The sequence below is a fragment of the Eurosta solidaginis genome, chromosome 2, assembly GCF_040869045.1.
Source record: "Eurosta solidaginis isolate ZX-2024a chromosome 2, ASM4086904v1, whole genome shotgun sequence".
Taxonomy (NCBI): domain Eukaryota; kingdom Metazoa; phylum Arthropoda; class Insecta; order Diptera; family Tephritidae; genus Eurosta; species Eurosta solidaginis.
The window spans coordinates 290,645,237-290,666,936 of NC_090320.1; the positions used below are offsets into that span (position 1 = coordinate 290,645,237).

Genomic DNA, 21,700 nt, shown 5'->3' on the forward strand with positions numbered 1-21,700 from the left:
GTTGGCAGAGAGAAGAAGCGAATAATATACTAAATATTGCATACTTTTCTGCGCACTTGATATTGTTTCAGAGATTTTAGGCGATGAAGGTTTAGTTAGCGAAAACTGGAGTTTGGAGGCATGTCCCAATAAAAATTTTCCATGAAAATGCAAGAACAATGTGATCCGTATGGGATGGGGGGAGGGAGGCGTTGATATATATATATAAAGCCACGGTTTTTTAGTACGAGTTTAAACTACAGTTAAATTGTGTTTAACCTTGACTTTTCTTTTGAAGCTCATTTTAATCCTATTCTAAATTCCTCAGAATCCAGGTTCGCTGGACGTTGTTGCTAAGCTGAAATTATTCCATCCCACATGAGAATGAATAGCAGAAACGGCACATCACGAAGCACATATCTTCTTCTTAAATGCGAAATATTAGTTAAGCTAAGGGGCAATAGTTAGTAAGCAGACAAGTAGGTGGCACATCATAGAGTGGGTTGCTCTCTTCGAAATATGCATACTGAGTCGAACTGGATTCGTCTTCTTCTGTTTGTAGAGATAATGACACCGCCTGAAACGTTCGGATTGCTATCAATACTGGTGGATATTGATCCGGTAAATTTTGTAAATTAACACAATTTAGCCTGATCATCTTGGGAAAGATTTGATATGAACACGTAGAACTTCACAGGTCTTCCCACTCTCTCCTCACGTCACGAGTAGTTGAGGTCGACTTTTCGGTTGGAGAAGCAATAAATCCTATTTCGGGCTCCATCCTTTCTGTGTTGGGTGAAATCATGCAAGGGCGCTGGTGTTGACTTAAGGCTTTATAGTGTGGTGGAAGGCTCTTTGGAAGAGCTGCAAGTTCAGCGTTTAGCGTACGTTGGCGCCACTGGTGCTTGTGGCACCTACCGCACGGTAGTACTGAGACTGAGGCAGTCTATTTGCTGGAAGGATACGTAGCACACACATGCATTAAAGGATGAATGGTTTAAAATCTAAGATCAAACTTTTAACCCTATGCCAAAGATACTGCTCATCATTTTCTGAGTAAACTTGAAATGATCTCCTTTATGAAAGTTTACTTACTTACTTAATTGGCGCTTAACCGTCTAAACGGTTATGGCCGTCCAACAAGGCGCACCAGTCGCTCCTTCGCTCCGCCAATGAAAGCTTACCAAAGGTTTATGAAAGTTTACCAAAGGTTAAAGGGGCAGCAGGCCCACCGCTTTAATCCATTATGTGCTCATGGTTTGTTAGGTGGTATGTAATCATGAACGCAAGAGCTTATTTAAGGGTATGTTTGGTAAAAAAGTGAAATAGTTAAAAACTGCTTTTGTTTGTTGGAAAGTATGCCCAAAATCTTAAGAGCTCTTATAATCCTAAATACAGTTGGTAAGTGCCACATTCGAAATACGTAGATATTGGTTTTAATTTTTCATAATTTTAGTTTTTGCTTCAGCTCATGTGGAGCTTAAAGATGAAGATTATAATAAGACTTGGATGTACATGCCCAATGGTGAGGGAGAAATGGAAGTAGCTTACCTCGTTGAGCCACCACCCGAAGAAGATCGTAGCAAAAATTCGGAGTTCATACAACTTGAGTTTTACGACAGGTTTCATTCACAAAAAACTCGAACCTTTAGTAGTAAGCTAACTTTATTACTAATTCATTCTCTCTCTTTTTCTTTCACTCCCACCAGCTCAAATTCAAATAAACCGTTATCCACTACCATTTCCTTGCTTGAAGCTTCCAAAGCGTTCGATGGACGTCGACGTAAACGTGAAACCTGGGAAGAGCTGGCCGATCGTTTTAAGCCTGATATAAATACAAAAATTTTAGTTCATGGTTGGAAGTCGAGCTCAACCAGCAACTCAATCCAAGGTATACGCAATGCCTATATCGATCGTGGAAATGTCAATGTATTCGCAATAAATTGGAGTGATCAGGCGAGTAATATATATTATTTGGCGCCCGCACGTTATACAGTACAAGTGGGTAGAGCGGTGGCGCAGTTAATTGATTTGTTGGTAGAAGAGAAAGGCGCTAATCCACAGACAATTCATTTAATTGGCCATAGTCTCGGCGCTCATATTATGGGCTATGCTGGTTCTTATACCAAATATCGAGTGGGACGTATTACGGGTGAGATTGATTCGTTGCAAAATTAAGCTTCGCCATTCAATTTCTGTTAAACTGTGCATATTTATAGGTTTGGATCCAGCACGTCCTGCTTTTGAGGGCATCATGGGTCCAGAGAATCATCTTGATGTAACCGATGCAGAATTTGTTGATGTAATTCACACTTGTGCTGGTGTTTTGGGTTTTAAGCGTCCAATTGGTGCTGTGGATTTCTATCCAAACGGTGGCGGTGCCTTTCAGCCGGGTTGCAATCAACTGGCGCTCATATTTAGTGAGTATTTAAAGAAGTTATAGCTGTGACAGCGTGTCAATGTGAGTTTATATGACGTGATTTCGACAAAATTTACCTGTGAGGAAAACGCTTTTAGGAGGCCTCAAATAACTATATTGCACATATCGGCATTCTAATTGACAGGAATATCGCTATCCGTACAGTTTTGGACCAGCGGGCATTAAAAACAGCGTGACTGTTCGAGCAGATGGTGAACTCCCAAATAAATGACACAATTGAGAGCAGGTTGTTTGATAGCATCGACTTACGCTTGAAATACTCTGCAGTTATCGGGTATCCTAAACTTAAAGGCTGACTTTAAGTTCCTGACAAAAGAAATTTCCAATGGGACTCTTTAACTAATCTTCCACCTTATACTAAGCGATTAAAGCTTATCAATCTTCCAACTCTTGCTAGTCGAAGGGAGATGCTTGGTGTAATATTTATGACAAAACTTTTAAATGGATCAATTTCGAGCCCATTCCTTCTGAATGAAGTGAACTTTTGCGTTCCCTCTCGGACATCGAGACACTTCAAACCTCTTCTGCTGAAACAATGTAGAACGAATTTCGAACAAAATGAACCTTTTCGGCGTTTATGCCAAGATTATAACTCTCACTCAAACACATTTGATAGCTCGGACTCCCTTTTTTCTATAAAAAAGATTGTTCTCACCTCTCTAAATTAATGTATAATACGTTTGCTTCTGTTCTCTTTAAGTATTACGCTTGGCTGATGAAATTTCTTCTCTAGCTGAGCAGTCTCAGATCGTGACGCTTGACAAACCGCTGCCCATCAAAGACTCGGCAAAATAAAAAAAAAAAAAGTTATTATATATATATATAAATCGATCGCGTGAACAGGATTAGCCTGGTTTCATTGGGCCACTTGAGGGCAGCGCGCTGCCACACGTCCATTAAAAAAAAAAAAAAAAAAAAAAACACTCCGATTCCGCGATAACAGATGAGATCAAGTCTTTTTGCACATGTTTCGTCTAGGTTGACGTGTGCTCGACCCCCTGCCGAGTGGATTACTTTCTAGTACAGAGGAGCTTCAGCAAATTACGTAACATGACTTAGCTAGCCAAAGCACTTGGGCTTTTATACACTGCAATGTATATGTATGAGAATCGGGTAAAAGCTCCCACAGCTCCTTATTGAATTTCTAGCGTTACATTCCATGGCCATTACGAAGAGACCGATAGATCTTTTGAAGAACTTATCTTTCGAATTCCCCAAAAGGCATCCTATCGATACCACACTTTTTTTCGAATAGAAGATAGACATTTTTTAGACACCTGCCATAGCTGCGCAGATAGTTCCATTTGGAAGGTTGCCAAGCCTTCATCACCAGAACGCTTTAGGCACGCTGCGCTAACCATTTATTTATGCGGTGGTTTGTTTGACTTATAAATTGTTACACCTACTCCTCTTTAACAACCAGTCAATATTTGAACCAAAGGCTACCTACATATGGTAACGAATTTAGGAAAATCCCGGTTATTAAGCACCAATATGTACATATGTAAATGTAAATCCCATAAAATTCCATAACATTAACTTCTTTTGTTGTTGTTGTTGTAGCGATAAGATTGCTCCCCGAAGGCTTTGGGGAGTGTTATCGATGTGATGGTCCTTTGCCGGATACAGATCCGGTACGTTCCGGTACCACAGCACCATTAAGGTGCTAGCCCGACCATCTTGGGAACGATTTTGTGGCCACATTAAACCTTCAGGCCATCCCCTCGCTCCCCACCCACAAGTTCCATGGGGAGCTTGGGGTCGCCAGAGCCTCGTCTGTTAGTGAAACAGGATTCGCCGCGGATAGGTGAGGTTGACAATTCGGTTTGGAGAAGCTATATATTGCGCTGGCAACTTGAAGGGTTGCGCTACACAGCCCCTTGAATCTGGTATTTTAGTCACCTCTTACGACAGGCATACCTACCGCGGGTATATTCTGACCCCCTGACCTGCTGGGGTTACATTAACATTAACTTCTCTTAATTGGCGCTTCCTTGGCCGTCCAAAAAAGCAAACTCGTCGCTTCTTCGTTGAGTTAACTGCGTCAATTGGTCACACTAAGGGAGTTTAAATCGTTTTCCACCTGTTCCCTCCAGCAGAATGGCGGCCGCCGTCTTCGTTTGCTTCTAAAGGCAGGTTGCGATAAAATATCTGCTTAGCGCGAGCATCATCTTTCATTCACATAACATGGCCTAGCCAACGTTTCCGTTGTGTTTTAATTCGCTGGACTATGTCGAATGCTGCGTTAAAGCTCGCACTCCTCAGCGTATATCTTTCGAAGGCCTTTTCTCAAACACTCCCAGGGCCGCCTCATCTGATGTTGTCGTGTTCCATGCTTCTGGACCATTTACAAGGACGGGTAGGATAAGTGCCTTGAAGAGCATGATTTTTGTTCGCCGATACAGGATTTTACTTTTCAATTGCCTACCTAGTCCACAGTAGCCTATGGTCCGTAAATTGACTGCTTTTATTTGATTGATGTCAAACTTACATAGATCCCACCGGCTAATGCTCTTGTAGATTACATTGATTAATATGATTAATAACTATGATAAAAATATTCGTTAAATATTTCGTGGACCCGAAATATATTGTAACGAATTTTGGGGAAATCATGGATATAAGCACCTTTTGCTAACGTTCGAATCGCTAAAGTGTTGAATAAATCACTCACAATATTCAGTATTGTAAATTGGTCTTTATTTAGATTACTTTGAGAGTAGTACTTCACAATTGTACTACACAACCAATAGCGCGTTTAAATCAATTCTGATTACTGATTGTTCAGCTTGCGCTGCTTTTATACTCTTCGTTGCTTCGTTCGCATATTTCTCCAAAGGTCTAGACGTTTCACCTTGTAGAACTCTTCTATCTCCTGCCTGATAATTACATAGTTTTATGAGTATCTACATGCATATTTGTAGTTTATAGCCATATGCGTGTGTATGTGTGAGTACCTACTTCGGCTGATGACTACATCTGTGTGTGTGAGATAGCTCTTAGTCGCCTTCTACAAAGTGTTGCTAGTAGGGCTGTGAACAGCATCCGGATTTTTCAACTATTCGGATAAACCGGATATTCGAATAACCGGATAGCTAAGCAAAAAATCCGGCTATCCGGATTCATAAATAGGAAATCCGGATACTGGAATATAAAAGTTGAATATCTGCATATCAGAATTGAACGAAGCAAACATCGAAAAATTATTCACAAAATATGTTTGTAGATTATTAAATTAACGTCAAAAATTAAAAAGCTATAATTTTACAAACAAGTGAAAATAAGAGCAGTGCCATTTGTTTATATTGTGAAAAAACGCTGGTAATTGATTTAAATGCCCCACAAATTTATTGTTATTAATGTTAAATAAACATATATGGTACATCAACTTTTGCTTTCACTGGATATCCAAAAATCTTCATAAATCCGGATAGTTTCACAAACGAATATGAACGGCATGAATGTCCGGATTTTATCCATACGGATATCCGGATATTCCAATATGCGCATAGTCCCAGCCCTAGTTGCTAGCTTTAATGTGTACATGTACATAAGAGTGGCTGCTTCATGTTTTTGTTGTTGTGTGATTATTTACTAACAGCTTAGTGATGCTAATATTCGTTACAATATTTACTTATTTAACTTTTATATTTTAGCGATGTTTTGACAATATTGCTTACCGTGTGGGGGATTGCCAGATATTCCATATACGTTGACTTTTAATATTTTTTTACCTTTATTTTAGCTGGCTGTAGTCATGGGCGATCGTGCGAATATTTCGCCGAATCAATCAACAGTGAGAAAGGATTCTTGGCGACTGGCTGTAATTCTTTAGTGGAAGCTAATGCAATGAATTGCACTGGTGAACGGATTTTAATGGGCGATCCTGTAGTAAGAAGTGCTCGCGGCATATTTTCATTGAGAACAGCGGATAAGCCCAGTTTTGCACTTGGTATGGAGGGTGTGGAATGCAAGTAGCATTAAAAAAACCAAAGTGAAAAATAAACTATGATAATTAGATACGCATTTTTATTTAATAATATACTTCATTAGTTTCATAAACACTGTGCTACAGTTAAAATATACGTTTTGCGAGGCAAGATCTTAAGTTGTAGGTCAAGTCGAGTATACCAAAACTGCACACTTCGAATTTCGAATATACCTCAAAATCAGGAGTTAGAGGCCAAAAACCCCTAGGTTGAAGCATATATTGGCCTATTACTTTACTTCTGTTAATTCAATGAACACATGTGGTATTTCACTTAAAAAAAGAACATTTCAGCTCTTCAATTGGTGCACAACTGTTAGTTCTAAGTTTAGAATTGTTTGAGAAAGATGTTTTTAATAATTTGGTTTCAGACTTAAAGCTAAAATTTATGGGTTGTATAGTGGAAAAAATATGTTGAATATCGGATGCCTTAGTGCATATGTCTGTAAGTGCTCCCAAGTACAGAGGGTATGCTGTCAAAAATTTTCCACAAAAAACTACATCAACAGATCCGAAATTGATCCAGGTTGATATCCGGATTACAACGTTGCTGTTGGAGTTTTTTTTTCTTTATTCTTTAATCACACACAACTACCAATGGTTATATTTACAGTGCATGATATCTTACACACTAACATTTTAAATAAAAACTTATAATATTGAAACCTTTTCATGTAGGCCTTCATATCGTGTTACCTGGTTAATAAGTGATAATTTTACACAACATATACAAATACTGAAGAACAAAATAATCCTTAACCAGTTAAGTAGATAACTAAGCTGAAGTTTGTGAACAGAGAATATTTGAAGAAAAACAATATTCGGAGTACTTAGAATAGATGAAAAACATATACAATGAAGAAATAGAGAGAGAGTTATACAAATCATTTGGCAAAGTGTTGCACAACTTCGTGTTTGAACCGGGTTGTGTTTTTCAAACCTCTAATCGGTATTCGTAGATTATTCCAAAGGCGAACAGTGAAAACGAAAAACTGCCGCTCGGTAACCGAGCAAGTATATTTCATGCTACAGATAGCGAGTGATTGAGAGGATCTCATGAAACTAAAACGCTCCTTCAAATAATCTGGCTCATGTGTAATTATGACTTTATGTAATAATGTTAAGCATCTGAGTTTTAAGAGATTTTCAAATGAGATGGAAAATATTTTTAGAGCAAAAGTTGAAATGTGATCATAACGTTTATCACTGTAAATATACCTAGCCACGTTGTTGTATAGGATATTAAGTTTCCTCCTACCAATGATATCACAACCGGTATATAGTTCACAGCCATATATCAATGTCGGCATAAAATACTCTTTAGCTAAAAGTATGCGAATTTTAGGTGGTGTAAATTGCTGGACACTCCATAGGGATCTCAGCATTCCATACACATGGCCTAAATTAGTGATTATTTGTTTGTTCCATGTTAGCGTTCTATTGAAAATCACACCCAGATTTTTTACACTGTCGACATATTTTATTACAGTGTTATTCAACTTTATCTCGTGAAAATTTGCGAGGTCAAATCGTTTTTTATATATTGCGATACATTGGGACTTCAAGACTAGGCCATTATGAAAAGCCCAAGTGTAGATTTGATCTAGGTCGATGTTTATGTTCCCAATGCAAGCATTTATGGAATCTAAGGGAAAACCAAGATATAGTTGAACGTCATCTGCATAGGTATGAATGTTAAAATGCTTTATAACATCCACGATATCATTTATATAAAGCACAAATAAAAGTGGTCCGAGAAGTGATCCTTGAGGGACACCGTTTGTTACATTCAAAAGTTTCGATGTTGAGTCTGCCATGCTTACGGCTTGTGAACGACCGAAAAGGTAAGTTTGAACTAGGCTCAGTGACGATTAAGAGAAATTATACAATTTATTTAGTTCTATGCAAAAAAGTGTGTGATCTAAAGAGTCGAAAGCTTTGGAGTGATCAAGTAGAGTTAGAAATGTTACGTTATTTTTGTCTATGTTTGACGTTATATCATCGGTGACCTTTAGAAGAGCTGTGGTACAGCTCTTGTTAGGTCTAAATCCATATTGATACTCACTGCTTAGAGTTATTGTTAATGACGTAACTGATTTGATTGTGCATTAGCCGTTCAAGAACCTTAGATAAGAATGGTAGGATGGCAATTGCCCTAAAGTCGCCATTGGGTTTCCTAACCGGAATGATTTTAGGTTTTTTCCAGCAGTTTGGAAAACTCGACGTAAATAAAACTGTATTGAAAGCGTAAGTAAGGTATGGTAAGATCTTTGGGAGTAAGCACTTCAAAAACTTCGGGTGAATCCCGTCGAAACCCGTGGCATTAGAATTTATGCTAAGTATAGCTTGAACAACATCGCACTCACCAACACACTTAAAACTGAAATTAGACGCAGCCAAACTACCTTTTTCATTGTAACGGTTTACGGTTGATTCGTTGAAGTCGTTGATGTCCAGCGATTCATCATTAGAATTATTTTTAGCACCAATGCCTATTTCGCGAATACGTTTCCATATTTGACTCGAGCCTATGGCCGAGTTAAATTGGCTTTCATGGAACGCTAACTTTTGACGTTTAATGGCTTTTGTTACTTCCTTTCTCTTAAATTTGAAATCATGGTATGCCTCCTCAGACCTGCATTGCTTCAATTTTAGATACGCTTTATTACGCTTAAATATCAACTCATTTCTTGGCGTATTTTGACTTCACAACTAAGGGCAAAAACTTCTCAAACAGATTATTGATTTTTGATTGGATGAATTCTATCTGATAATCTGCTGATATTAGGGTATAGACTAATCCCAATCTACCGAATCAACTTCCATCTCTAGTTGGTGGTGATCAATATGCGCAAAATCACGATACCTAAACGAAATCAAATCATGGGAGCTATGAAAGTCATATGTGAGATGTGGATGTTAAATTTCTATCCGTATCTGTATCACTCTTCATTGGAATGGAACCTGCGGAGGAATTACCTGCGGTCGCAGTGGTGTGATGGTAGCGTGCCCCGCCTACCTCACCGAAGATCCTGGTGACACGCCCCGGGCAAAGCAACATCAAAATTTGAGAAACAAGTGTTTTTAATTAGAGGGAAATTTTTCTAGGCGGGGTAGCACCTCGGCAGTGTTTGGCAAGCACACCGAGTGTATTTCTGCCATGAAAAGCTTCGCAGTGAAAACCCTTGCAGAAGCCGTCCCGCCAAATTGTATGAAAAAAATTTATTCAAACTTAATTTAAAACATAAACATAAATTAATACAACTTACCTATATGTGCATAGGTATATTAAGTTTATGTAAACAAATAAAAATCTTAAAAAATTATATTTCTTATTCTCAAGTATGGCTTTCGTTTCGTTTCTTGGTAAAAAAGATGCATTCTAATATCTGCAAATAAATAAAGATGCTTTTCACGCTATAACATCGGTGCGACGTCGTATAATGTTATGTGAGCGACGAGTTTCATTATTGATAATATCCTCAGGTCTTGGTTCAATCTCATAATGCGTATAACCATCAACATCATCCAGCTCTTTACAAATGAATTTTGCCAGTATTGTACCAAGTCCGGCATATGGTGGAATATATTTGAAAGTTGAAGCAGCTGTACCACCGACTGGAATTTCAGCAATCTGAAAAAAAAAAAAATTTTTTTAATCAAATGGGAGTCCGCTTTTTAGGGGTCCGTCTTTTAACACTCTCTAAGTTTCGTTACTCACCTTAAATCTTAGCGCCTTCTCAATTCCTGGCCCTTCAATATAGAACATACCCTTTCTAAGTGGTATAGGTAACGGGTTTGTTAGTCGTACAATAACATCCACAGGTTCTTGTGATATTATTTTGCCTTGGAAAGTGAATTTGATATCCGGTTTGCGTACTCGGAAATCATCCTGTGCGTAATACTCATAATCGGTTCCCTTAACCTTGGCAGCGCAGGAAATGTTAAAACAAGCCTAAATGAGAATAGAAAAAAATGCGTTGTAGTAAATACTTACAATTGAGTTTAAATTGTAAAAAAGTATGTAAAGGCTCATGAAGGGTGAATTGAGGCACTCAAGGAGTTGATAAACCCAATACGAAGCATTACAGCTTTCGCAACCCAATTGCTAACCTGACCTACCCTAGAGAGCCTCGCTACAAATATGAATGTATCATAGACCTATTAAGCAGGCGAGGCTCTGGCGAGCCCAAATTCCTCATAGAATTAGAAGTGGAGGCCAGATGGCCTAAAGATTCAATGTGGTCATGTTAAATCGTTGCCGAGATAGTCGGGCTTGATGGTGCTTGTTACCGGAACATACTGGATCTATATCCCTTATTTCACAAAGATCCTTTATACGTCGCTGGTACGTCCTATTCTCGAGTACTGTTCATGTGTCTGGTCTCCGATCTATCAAATCCATGTTGATCGGATTGAGTCGGTCCAGAGACGGTTTTTAATTTTTGCATTACGAGGTCTCAACTGGGAATCAAGTACTCATCTTCCACCATACAGGAATAGACTTCTTCTAATTAATTTGCCATCTCTAGAGAATCGTAGAGTATTACTTGGCGTTATGTTCATTCACAAGCTCATCATTGGTGTGATTGACTCCCCTGACCTAATCAGTCAACTAAATTTTGCGGTTCCTGCTAGGGCGTCCAGGCATTTTGTGCCTTTTCATTTACCTCTATGCCGGCAAAATTTTGCTAGAAACAGTCCCCTGCGCCATTGGTGCTCGCGGTACAATGATTTGTATAACTGCATTGGCTTTGAATGTTCGTTTGCTGCTTTACATAATGCTATACTCTTATGTTTAGCCTGATATTTTAATTTTATTTTTTCTTATACAATGCGATGTCAAATGTTTATAACATACAAATTTTCTATGTACCTTTTTTGAATTTTTTAATTTTAAGAATGGCTCTGTATTTTACATATATGTATATCTGTCTATTACAATAATTAGTCGACCGCTTTGTGTTTGCGTCGACTTTAAATAAATAAATAAATAAATAAATAAAATAAATAAATATCCAAGAGCCATATACATCGAGGATGAATAGACACGTTTTTCTCGAAAGCACTAAAACATAGATGACATGCTGTGCTTGCTCTACGCCTGCATTAAGTTATAAAGTTATCCTACGAGATGCCCTTTGATATGTCATGTTTGCGGAAGTTGCATCTAGATATAGCCGATTTTTATCCCAGACTGTGACTGCCAAAACTGAGCCGCGGTTCACGGTATACCCCTACAATAAATGCAATCATGTTCATTGTCTTTTGAAAACTGCTGGGCCCGTGACATTGAGATGCCTTGTGAATGTCAGTGAGGCTGGATATTTCTGCGCGATATCTGATTTTATCAAGTAGGATTGTAGAAGCTTTAGAGCTGCCAGTCCGTCAGCAAAGATCATTACATTGGTATCTAAAACTGTACTGTTATGGAGCAGACTAGCTGCGCATAGAACTCCGACTCAAAGACACTGCAAGAGTCAGGAAGGTGGTACGACTGATTGCCTCGCTCCGAGTACAGCCCAGTTCCAATTTTCTTTAAATTCCTTTTCCATCTCAAGCTATGCCGAAATATTTGGCCCCAAATGAGATATTTATGTGCCATTCATAGAATTTATGTGCCGTTCAGTTTACGACTGCAGTAGTTTGGAAAATACTACGAGGGTATTTCTGCTATGCAAATCTTTCAGAGACCCAAATTTGAAGGGAAGCTCTGCCTTAATTGGATCGGAGGTATTACTATTATGACCCCTGATAGTCTTTGTACATTCCGAGCCCATACCTAAATTTGTTTTGATGGCTCTTCAATTGAATAAAGAATCAGTCCTTATAGCTGAAGGGTACCAATCGCAATTTAGAGTGCCCTGTATTGGCCCACATTTTAAATTGAACGAAGGCACCCTCAATGGCGAGTAACTCAAGGATATACTCCTTGCAGTTCAGTGATTCCGTCGATGACACATACCGCCCTCAGGTGGGCGCTGGTGTGATTAATGCTACTTAAGTGGTTTCGCCCGAGTTTAACAGACAGTTAACTTATATTTGTATATACAGTATAGCCCTCTACATTTGCAAGCGGCGTATTGGGTAAGGGGCATAGTCTCTGGCGATAGATCATTAACCCATTTCGTTGTGTGGTCTTGTAGTGTAGACTCGTAGTGTGGCCAATGTATAGCGCCGACGCCGAAAAAAACTCTCAACACCTTCCTAATATTCTAATCATTGAACTCACTGAACGGGAAATTGCCTCTTTGCCTTTCTTTTGGAGGGATCGGACGCCGTACCTTCGTGATGCTGCACAAAGCATCTTTTTAGACAGCCTTCCCATATACTTCCACCATAGATATCTCCATCCACAACTAAGAATACCCGACACTTTATCATCCTCAGGTAATCACGAAGATTGAAGTTTGTGGTCCATTTGTACTTAATATCAGTATTTTTTCTTTCTCTAGATTGGTGTTGACCTCTACCGAATATGGTCCAACATGTCCTTCTGCAAATGCACCTCTCTAAGTGGTGCCATATACCCTTGCTTGAACGCTGTGTTCTTTGATCATTTAACCACATTTAACTTCAAGGACCCGATAAAATTCATTAAAATATATCTCGTGGTTCAACAGTGCTCCTTTTGGCAAGCCCCTTTTACCTAGTCGCCTACTATCCAAGACATGGATCCCCCATTAGCAAACTATTTTCTTCCTTAAAATCTTTCGTAAGACTCTTGGCGACTGCTAAATATACAAATAACCTGACTAAAATTATTTAGACTTTTATTTTTCTTCCATTTATGACAAAAACTTCGTGCTGCCGCCATTTTTTCGCATACACTTCCAGTATTTTTATACTCAGCTGAGCAGAGCTCACACAGTATATTAACTTTGTTCGCATAACGGCAATCCGTAACGGCATAAACTAATCGAGATAGATATAGACTTCTATATATCAAAATGATCTGGGCGAAAAAAGAAATTGGTTTAGTCATGTCCGTCCGTCCGTCCGTCCGTAAACACGATAACTTGAGTAAATTTGGAGGTATCTTGATGAAATTTGGTATGTAGGTTCCTGGGTGCTCATCTCAGATCGCTATTTAAAATGAACGAAATCGGACCACAACCACGCCCAATTTTTCGATATCGAAAATTTCGAGAAACGTTACTCCTATTACTATATGTGTGCTAAATAAAATTTAGCAAAATCGGATGACGAACACACCCACTTTTAAAACAACATTTTTTAAGTCAAATTTTAACAAAAAATTTAATATCTTTACAGTATATAAGTAAATTATGCTAACATTCAGCTCCAGTAATCCAATCCTTGTGAAATTTGGTAGGGGCATAGATTCTATGACGATAACTGTTTTCTGTGAAAATGGGCGAAATCGGTTGAAGCAACGCCCAGTTTTTATACTCCGTCTGTCCTTCCGCTCGGCCGTTAACATGATAACTTGAGCAAAAATCGGTATATCTTTACTTAGTTCACGTACTTACCTGAACTCACTTTACCTTGGTATAAAAAATGGCCGAAATCGGACTATGACCACGCCCACTTTTTCGATATCGAAAATGAAGAACAAAGAAAAAAAGATGCCAAAATTCTATATCAAATATGAAAAAAGGGATGAAACATGATAATTGGATTGTTTTATTGACGCAAAATAAAAAAAACTTTGTAAAATGGGTGTGACACCTACGTTATTAATAGAAGAAAATGAAAAAGTTCTGCAGGGCGAAATCAAAAGCCCTTGGAATCTCGGCAGGAATACTGTTCGTGGTATTACATATATAAATAAATTAGCGGTACCCGACAGATGATGTTCTGGGTCACCCTGGTCCACATTTTGGTTGATATCTCGAAAACGCCTCCACATATACAACTACCACCACTCCCTTTTAAAACCCTCATATAGAACTAAGGCCCACTAAATGGTGATTTTCAATTATTTTGTCTCCAAAGGTCTCAGCTGAGTATGTAATGTTCGGTTACACCCGAACTTAGCCTTCCTTACTTGGTTTACCTTAAAAAGCTTTTCAGCGAAAATTTATCTGCCTTGCAGATTTTCAGAGTCGGCATAAAATATGTTGGTCCCCTCTGTTGTTGTTGTAGCGATAAAGGCTTTGGGGAGTGTCTTCGATGTAATGGTCCTTTGCCGGATACAGATCGGTACGCTCCGGTAATACAGCACCATTAAGGTGCTAGCCCAATTGTATGAGAAGCTTTGCCTAACTCTCTTCGGATTATATGTTGCAAAGTTATTATTATTATAAAGACACAAACTCACCTGCGACTTAAGTTTCTTAAAGTACTCCTCAAATTCAACTGCCATTCTAACAAACTCGGACGTTTCTGGTTTCAGCTCAACTTCAAAAGGCATCGATTTCACCTCCTCACTATTAATGCCCGTGTATAAGACGGCATCACAATTCAATTGGCCACTTGCCACATGCGCTTTATTCTTAGATTTATTTATGATTTTAACAATTACTGTAAAGTTCTCTCCAATTTTGATGTCATCCCTCAGCGACAAGTCAAACTCTACCTCATTGAAGCTATCATTCAAATAATAACGACTGAAGGCGTGGCGAGATTGTTTCAAAGCTTTCAACATAGTATTACGTTCCTCATCAGTCTTCTCTTCGTATTTGTAGGAGGCGGTGATATCTTCACGATCCCATTTTAGCACCGCTTTTGTACTTATGAAATGCCCAATCGATAATATGTCCTTGCGTAAAAGCTTGATGGGTTGAAAGGGACCATTATAACGCCAGTACACCTTATCGGCATTTACCTCCGAATAAACGAAACCACCATCAAATGGACGTAATATTTCACCATTCTTAACAGCAACCACAGATGCCGGACCCACACGGTACATGCTATCGGATTGCTCTTGCGGTGTAGCATCGACTGCTTGCCAACCACCATATGAACCATGCGGTCCAATACCCAAATCGGGACGTTGCATCCACAGCTCATTCCAAACATGATAATTCCATACAGAATCTAAAGTTTCATTATCTAATCGTTTGTTATTTTCATCGATAAACACATCCACCGTAAGAGAACCCTGTGTATCATGCGCCGCCGAGTAACACGTAACAATACGAGATGGTATACCCAAAGTGCGTGCTATTGTTGTAAGGACACCTGCAAAATTCCAACATTGTCCATATTTCACTGTTTCTTGTGTTTTATAGAATTGTTGTAAAATTTCTGTGGAACCAATCCATTTTGTTGGTGCTGTACCACCCGTGAAATCCTCACCCCAATTACCCAGTATGATACCATCATCGTCCATCGCATTAACAGATGCGGCAAGTGCGCGTGCCACACGCACAGGATCACCACGATATGCTGCGGCTAAACGACCAACAGTACCAAGTAATTTTATAGCGCACTCGAGAACATTACGTTCAAATTGTCCCAACTTCCATACCGATGGACGCATACGATTATAGCAGCCACGCCAAATCAGGGTCGTATCATGCATTACATATTCCTTACGTTTATCATAATCAGCCATATAAACTTGATCATCTGGACACCAAGGATTGAAGAGTATGTATATAGGTATTGGTATAGAGAAGGTTTTTGAGCCATCTTTATAAAGCTTCGTATCAATGTCTAATTTCCATTCGGTTACTGGACACGTGACTGACGGTTTGATGAGAACCGTGAGTAAGTTGTCTTCATGTGATTCAATGCCCGCAGCCCATTCAAGTGGATCGCCCAAATAATCGATGCCATCACGTGGTACTAAACCAATTAATGTACCATGTCCAGGACTGGGTCGTAGCTCATCGGCAACGGTAAATATAAAACTGATTGCATCGCGTGTTGGATTGAATGAGCGATTGAAATGAATACGTAATCGGAATGGTTCACCACGTCGCGCAATTAAAGCTTCTTGGGCGGCATAAAAATTATCAGTTTTGTGCTCGTCATTGTTCTCGACCAGACACAGGTCGACATTCATAACAGTGAGTATGCCATCAGTATCGACGGAATCTGAAATGCGTATGTAGTCATCGTGAGTGAGATTCAAGAAATGGTTTCAATCAAAAGTTAATAGATAAAAATATTAGGCAAATTCGCAAATTGTTGTATTGAATTAATTCAAATTTCACTCAGAAAGCTAATGAAATGTTTAGTCAAGCTTTTTTCACTTTCATGAACAAAATTAAAATTCCTAGTTATCTATGTATGTATGCTAGTGCGGGTCAAATTTATTATTGAAAAGGCACATCCAGTTTCTGAATCTATGGGTGATACTGAGTAATATTGCCCATGGGACCATAGGTCTGAAATGAATTTCGAGCCTCCCTAATTTTCTTAGAAAATTTTACTTTATATCAAAATTTTCTCACTTGATTAGGGAGGCTCGAAATTTATTTCTGACCTATGGTCCCATGCGCAATTTTACTCAGTATGACCCATAGATTCAGAAACTGGATGTGCACCTGAAGTTTTTATTCTCCCATAGAATTTGTAATGTATGTGTTTAATTTTTGCTTGGATTTTATACTCAGCGTGCTTTGCACACAGAGTATAACTTTGATTGGATAACGGTTGGTTGTACAGGTATAGAGGAATCGAGATAGATATAGACTTCCATATATCAAAATCATCAGTATTGAAAAAAAAATGTTATTGAGCCATGTCCGTCCGTCCGTCCGTCCGTTAACACGATAACTTGAGTAAATATTGAGATATCTTCACCAAATTTGGTACACGAGCTTATCTGGACAGAATATATTGGTATTGAAAATGAGCGAAATCGGATGATAATCACGCCCATTTTTTATATATATAACTTTTTGGAAAACACAAAAAACCTGATTATTTAGTAAATAATATACCTAGAATGTAGAAATTTGACGTGTAGACTGATATTGAGACTCTTGATAAAAATGTGAAAAAATTTTTTAAAATGGGCGTGGCACCGCCCACTTGTGATAAAATCAATGTTACAAATATTATTAATTAATAAATCAAAAATCGTTAAACCTATCGTAAAAAAATCCGGCAGAGAGGTTGCCTTTACTATAAGGAATGCTTTAAAGAAAAATTAACGAAATCGGTTAAGGACCACGCCCACTTTTATATAAAAGATTTAAAAGGGTCGTGCACGCATAAAATAAGCTATATCTTTGCAAAAAAGAGCTTTATATTAATGGTATCTCATTTACAAAGTGGATTTATAAAAATAAATAGGAAAAGCTTCAAATTTAAAAGAATGGGCTTGGCACCGCCCCTTTTATGACTAAACAATTTCTATGTTTCGGGAGCCATAACTCGAAGCAAAATTAACGGATCGTAATAAAATTAGGTACACAAATTTTCCCTATAACAGGAAATATTTCTGGAAAAAATGGACGAGATCTGTTAAAGACCACGCCCACTTTTATATAAAAGATTTTTAAAACGGTCGTAGAGGAAAATAATAAGCTTTATCTTAGCGGGAAAGAGATTTGTATCAATAGAATTTTACTTTCTAATTGAATTGTAACATTAAATTGAAAAACATTAAAATTTTTGAAAATGGGTGTGGCACTGCCCCTTTTATGACTAAGCAATTTTCTATGTTTCGGGAGCCATAACTCGAAGAAAAATTAACATAAAAAAAAAAAAATAAATGTAAGTCGCGATAACCTCCGAAGGGATATAAGGCCGAGCTTCTCTTCAAATTTGCGTCGTGCTCCTATTGATTTTCCCTGCAAATTGGCCGGACGGGACCTACATGTTTTATGCCGACTCCGAACGGCATCTGCAAGGCAGATGAGTTTTCACTGCCTTGCTTGCAGAAATACACCCGGAGCGCTTGCCAAACACTGCCGAGGGGCGACCCCGCTTAGAAAAATTTTCTTCTAATTGAAAAACCTTATTTCTAAAATTTTGATGTTGCTTTGCCCGGGGTGTGAACCCAGGGCATACGGTGTGGTAGGCGGAGCACGCTACCATCACACCACATATCGTAATGAAATTGTGTACACATATTTTCCTTATAGCAGAAAATGTTTCTGGTAAAAATGGGCGAGATCGGTTAAAGACCACGGCAACTTAGATATAAAACACTTTTAAAAGGTTTAAAAGGGTCGTAGACTAGAATAATACCCTATAACTTAGCAAAAAATAGTTTTGAATCAATGATATTTCACTTATCAAGTTTTATTGTAAGAGGAAATGGGGAGACATTTTTTGTTTAACCGGGCGGTGCCACATGTTATGTAGAAAAGTGATTTATACGGAATAAAATGTACAATTGAAGCTCACGCTGAGTATATAATGTTCGGTTACACCCGAAGTTAGACGCCTTTACTTGCTTTCACTAAAGAGCTTCATGAACAAAATAAAAATTCCTAGTTACCTATGTATGTGTTTATGTATTGCTTGGTATTTCAGATTGTATTGTAACGAATCATAAAAAAATACTATATTATTTTAAATATTTTTTCCATTTAGAAAAAGTCCGCGTTTTCGAAAAATTTGTTGGTAGTTAGTTTTAATTTAGCTTAACAAAGTACTAGTTCAGAGTCTCTCAACATTCGCATTGATTTTCGATTATTTTCGAATTTTCCTCTTTTTACAGAAACTTTCTCGATATTGTTTTATAGAGTTTTCATTATAAAACTTATTTGATTTCTTCTAAATCAACGAAAAAAAACTGGGGAAAATAACTGATAAAACTCGCAAATAATTTTGGTTTTGAGGACTCCGCAGTGCGACTCATGCGAAGTTATCTGACGGGTAGATCCCAGCTTGTCAAATTTGGCTCCGAAACTTCAGGTCTAAAACCACTATTGGCAGGGGTACCCCAAGGCTCTATCTTGGGTTCACTACTATTTAGTATTTTTATTAATGACATATTTAATGCATGTCAGCATGCTCATATGCATGCATATGCTGATTATGTCCAACTATATTTATCGGGAAATCATGAGGGGACAAATGATTTATGCTCAAGATTGAATAATGACTTAACATCCATATTTGAATGGGCTAGGAAAAATGACTTATGCCTGAACAGTGAGAAATCGTATGTGTTGCCTATATCTAAAAAACGAATAAGTTTCTCAAGTATTCCGCCCTTACCCGTTGCCAGTAAATGTCTCAAACTCGTTTCAAAAGTGACTAATCTTGATTCGGTGGTTAAGAAAGTATACAATATCTTAAGAAACTTACGAATGTCTGTTATTTATACTCCTGTCAATGTTAGAATAAAAATTGCAATTCAATTTATTATGCCGAACATTTGCTACTCTGAGCTAGTGTACAGTAAACTGAGCTCCCAGTCTGCCCATAAAATTGATGTAGCATTTAATCATGTTACACGTTTTGTATTCGGCTTAGCTAGATTTGATCATATATTCAGCTGGAGAGCGCATCTACTAGGCTGTGAAATCTCCGAATATCTGAAAGCTAGAATCTGCATTTTCCTTTGTCAACTTATCATTTATAAGGAGCCTAGTTACCTATATGATAAGCTAATTTTCCCCAGGTCTCGAATCAAAGACCTAATAGTACCAACTTATAACTATCTAACATCTGGACGGCTATTCTTTGTCAATGCTATTCGTCCATGGAACTCTATTCCACTATCCATTCGTAGTAGTCTAAATAAAAGCAACTTTAAAAATGTTCTTTATTTATGCTCATTTTAGTTGAAACCATTATACTTTTGTTATTGAATTTAATTATTTGTTTATTTTAGATACTATCTTAATTTACTTCTCTATGTTTAATATGATCATTTAACCTACATAACCCTCTGTTATAACTTTTGTTTTTTATCATTGCGATTTATCTTTGGTTTGTGGTATTATATTAGACATAAGAAAAACTGCTTGGCGTTTTCGCCCACTTTCTAGGTGTAAAAAAATTGAGAAGATTAAGGCTAGCCTTAAATGAAATCAAAAAAGGTTGAATTAAGTTGTACTGACCGGTCCCTGAGGACTTCACATTGACTGAATGAGTTCATAGTTTTGCCAAACGTTTGTTCAATGACCCTATCAAAGACCAGACCGTATATTATAAACCAACTCCATACTCTAGGCTATACTAGAAGGACCTATGCCGCTTGTTGCTTCTTTATCTGATAGCTACATCACCCCTAATAGCTGGAGACTTAGCCCAGCTAGCGCAGGACACGAGCTGAAAATGTATTCGCTTATTCGGCATGAGCCTGAAGTCATTTCTTTATAATGATAAAATTAACTTTGTTAGTCTAAGGTTCTAAGACCCCGGTATTGGGTCCACGCCTTTCCTGCTTGGCCGATCGTGTGGAAATCTCGCCTTCTCTTAATCTTGCCTAAAAAAATAAAACAAAAAAAAAATAAAATAAAATAAACAACATAAAATCAAATAATACAAAATAAAATAAAATAATATAAAATTAAATTGAAATTGGAATAAATTTAGTTAAACTAACTTAAATAAAATTTAATAAAATTCAATGTAATAAAATAAAGTTAAGTTAAATTAGACTAATATAAACGAAATTATATTGAGTTAATTTAAACATTTAAACTAAATTAATTTAAATTAAATTAAATAAAGTTAAATAAAATTTAATTAATCGATTAATTTAATTTCAGTTTAGTTGATTTTATTTTGCTTTATTTTTTTTTGAGTTATTTTTATTTTAAGTTTTACATGTTATTGTTAACTAAATATGTGCCCGAAAATCTTAATATAAATCTTAATTTGAGAAAGGGCAATAACTTTTTCTCAAATTAGAACTTGAAGATTTTCGGCAACACTTTTATTTTAAATAAATTAAATTTAACTATGTTAAATTTAAGATAATTTATGTAAAATAAATTTAGTTAAATTAAGTTAAATAAAATAAAATAAAATAAAATTAAAATTAAAATAAAATAAATAAATTAAATGAAATTAAATTCAACTAAAATAAATTTAAATAAATTTAAAAAAATTAAATTAAGGTAATTAAAGTAGACTAAATTAAATTAAATTTATTTAATAATTTGAGTTTTTAATCACCGTCAAGCAATTTCATAATGTTTCAAAGGTTTCACCGAGATTCCAACCAAGGATAATTAGGAGATAACATTATGATGACGTAAATTAAATTTAATTTAACTTTTTAAATTAAATTAAACTAAATTAAATTAAATTAAATTAACTAAATTAAATTAATATATTTTTCTAAGAGAAACTGAAAAGAAAGAAAGAAAAATTTACTGGCATATTGTGATAGTACCATTTCGAAAATCGTCACAAATTCATCGTCAGGCAATTTCATAATGTTATCAAAGGTTTCACCGGGA

At 37.1% G+C, this 21,700-nt stretch overlaps 2 protein-coding genes across 4 annotated transcripts in view; one reads left to right on the forward strand and one right to left on the reverse strand.

Moving 5' to 3' along the window:
* Positions 1-1,241: 1,241 nt before the first annotated feature.
* Positions 1,242-6,437, forward strand: LOC137241160 (pancreatic triacylglycerol lipase-like). The gene is made up of 5 exons (XM_067768460.1): positions 1,242-1,380; positions 1,436-1,601; positions 1,689-2,131; positions 2,199-2,399; positions 6,165-6,437. Exons 1-5 carry the CDS (start codon positions 1,338-1,340, stop codon positions 6,395-6,397), a joined length of 1,086 nt encoding a protein of 361 aa, XP_067624561.1. The 5' UTR covers positions 1,242-1,337; the 3' UTR covers positions 6,398-6,437.
* A 3,051-nt stretch (positions 6,438-9,488) lies between these two features.
* Positions 9,489-21,700, reverse strand: part of Tg (Transglutaminase) — a 54,885-nt gene continuing 42,673 nt past the window's right edge. For all 3 annotated transcript variants that reach the window (XM_067768457.1, XM_067768459.1, XM_067768458.1), the window contains exons 2-4: positions 14,692-16,418; positions 10,129-10,362; positions 9,489-10,041 (exon numbers count right to left, since the gene is read on the reverse strand). In XM_067768457.1, the coding sequence (XP_067624558.1) occupies positions 9,820-10,041; positions 10,129-10,362; positions 14,692-16,418 (2,183 nt within the window). In that variant the 3' untranslated portion in view covers positions 9,489-9,819. The remainder of the gene's footprint in view (positions 10,042-10,128; positions 10,363-14,691; positions 16,419-21,700) is intronic.

Bases quoted from the DNA above. Each gene is read 5' to 3' on its own strand.
- LOC137241160 (XM_067768460.1), top strand. From the start codon at position 1,338: ATGCCCAAAATCTTAAGAGCTCTTATAATCCTAAATACAGTTG. The intron at 1,381-1,435 runs GTAAGTGCCACA...TCATAATTTTAG, and splicing joins TATAATCCTAAATACAGTTG to TTTTTGCTTCAGCTCATGTG. The intron at 1,602-1,688 runs GTTTCATTCACA...CACTCCCACCAG, and splicing joins CAACTTGAGTTTTACGACAG to CTCAAATTCAAATAAACCGT.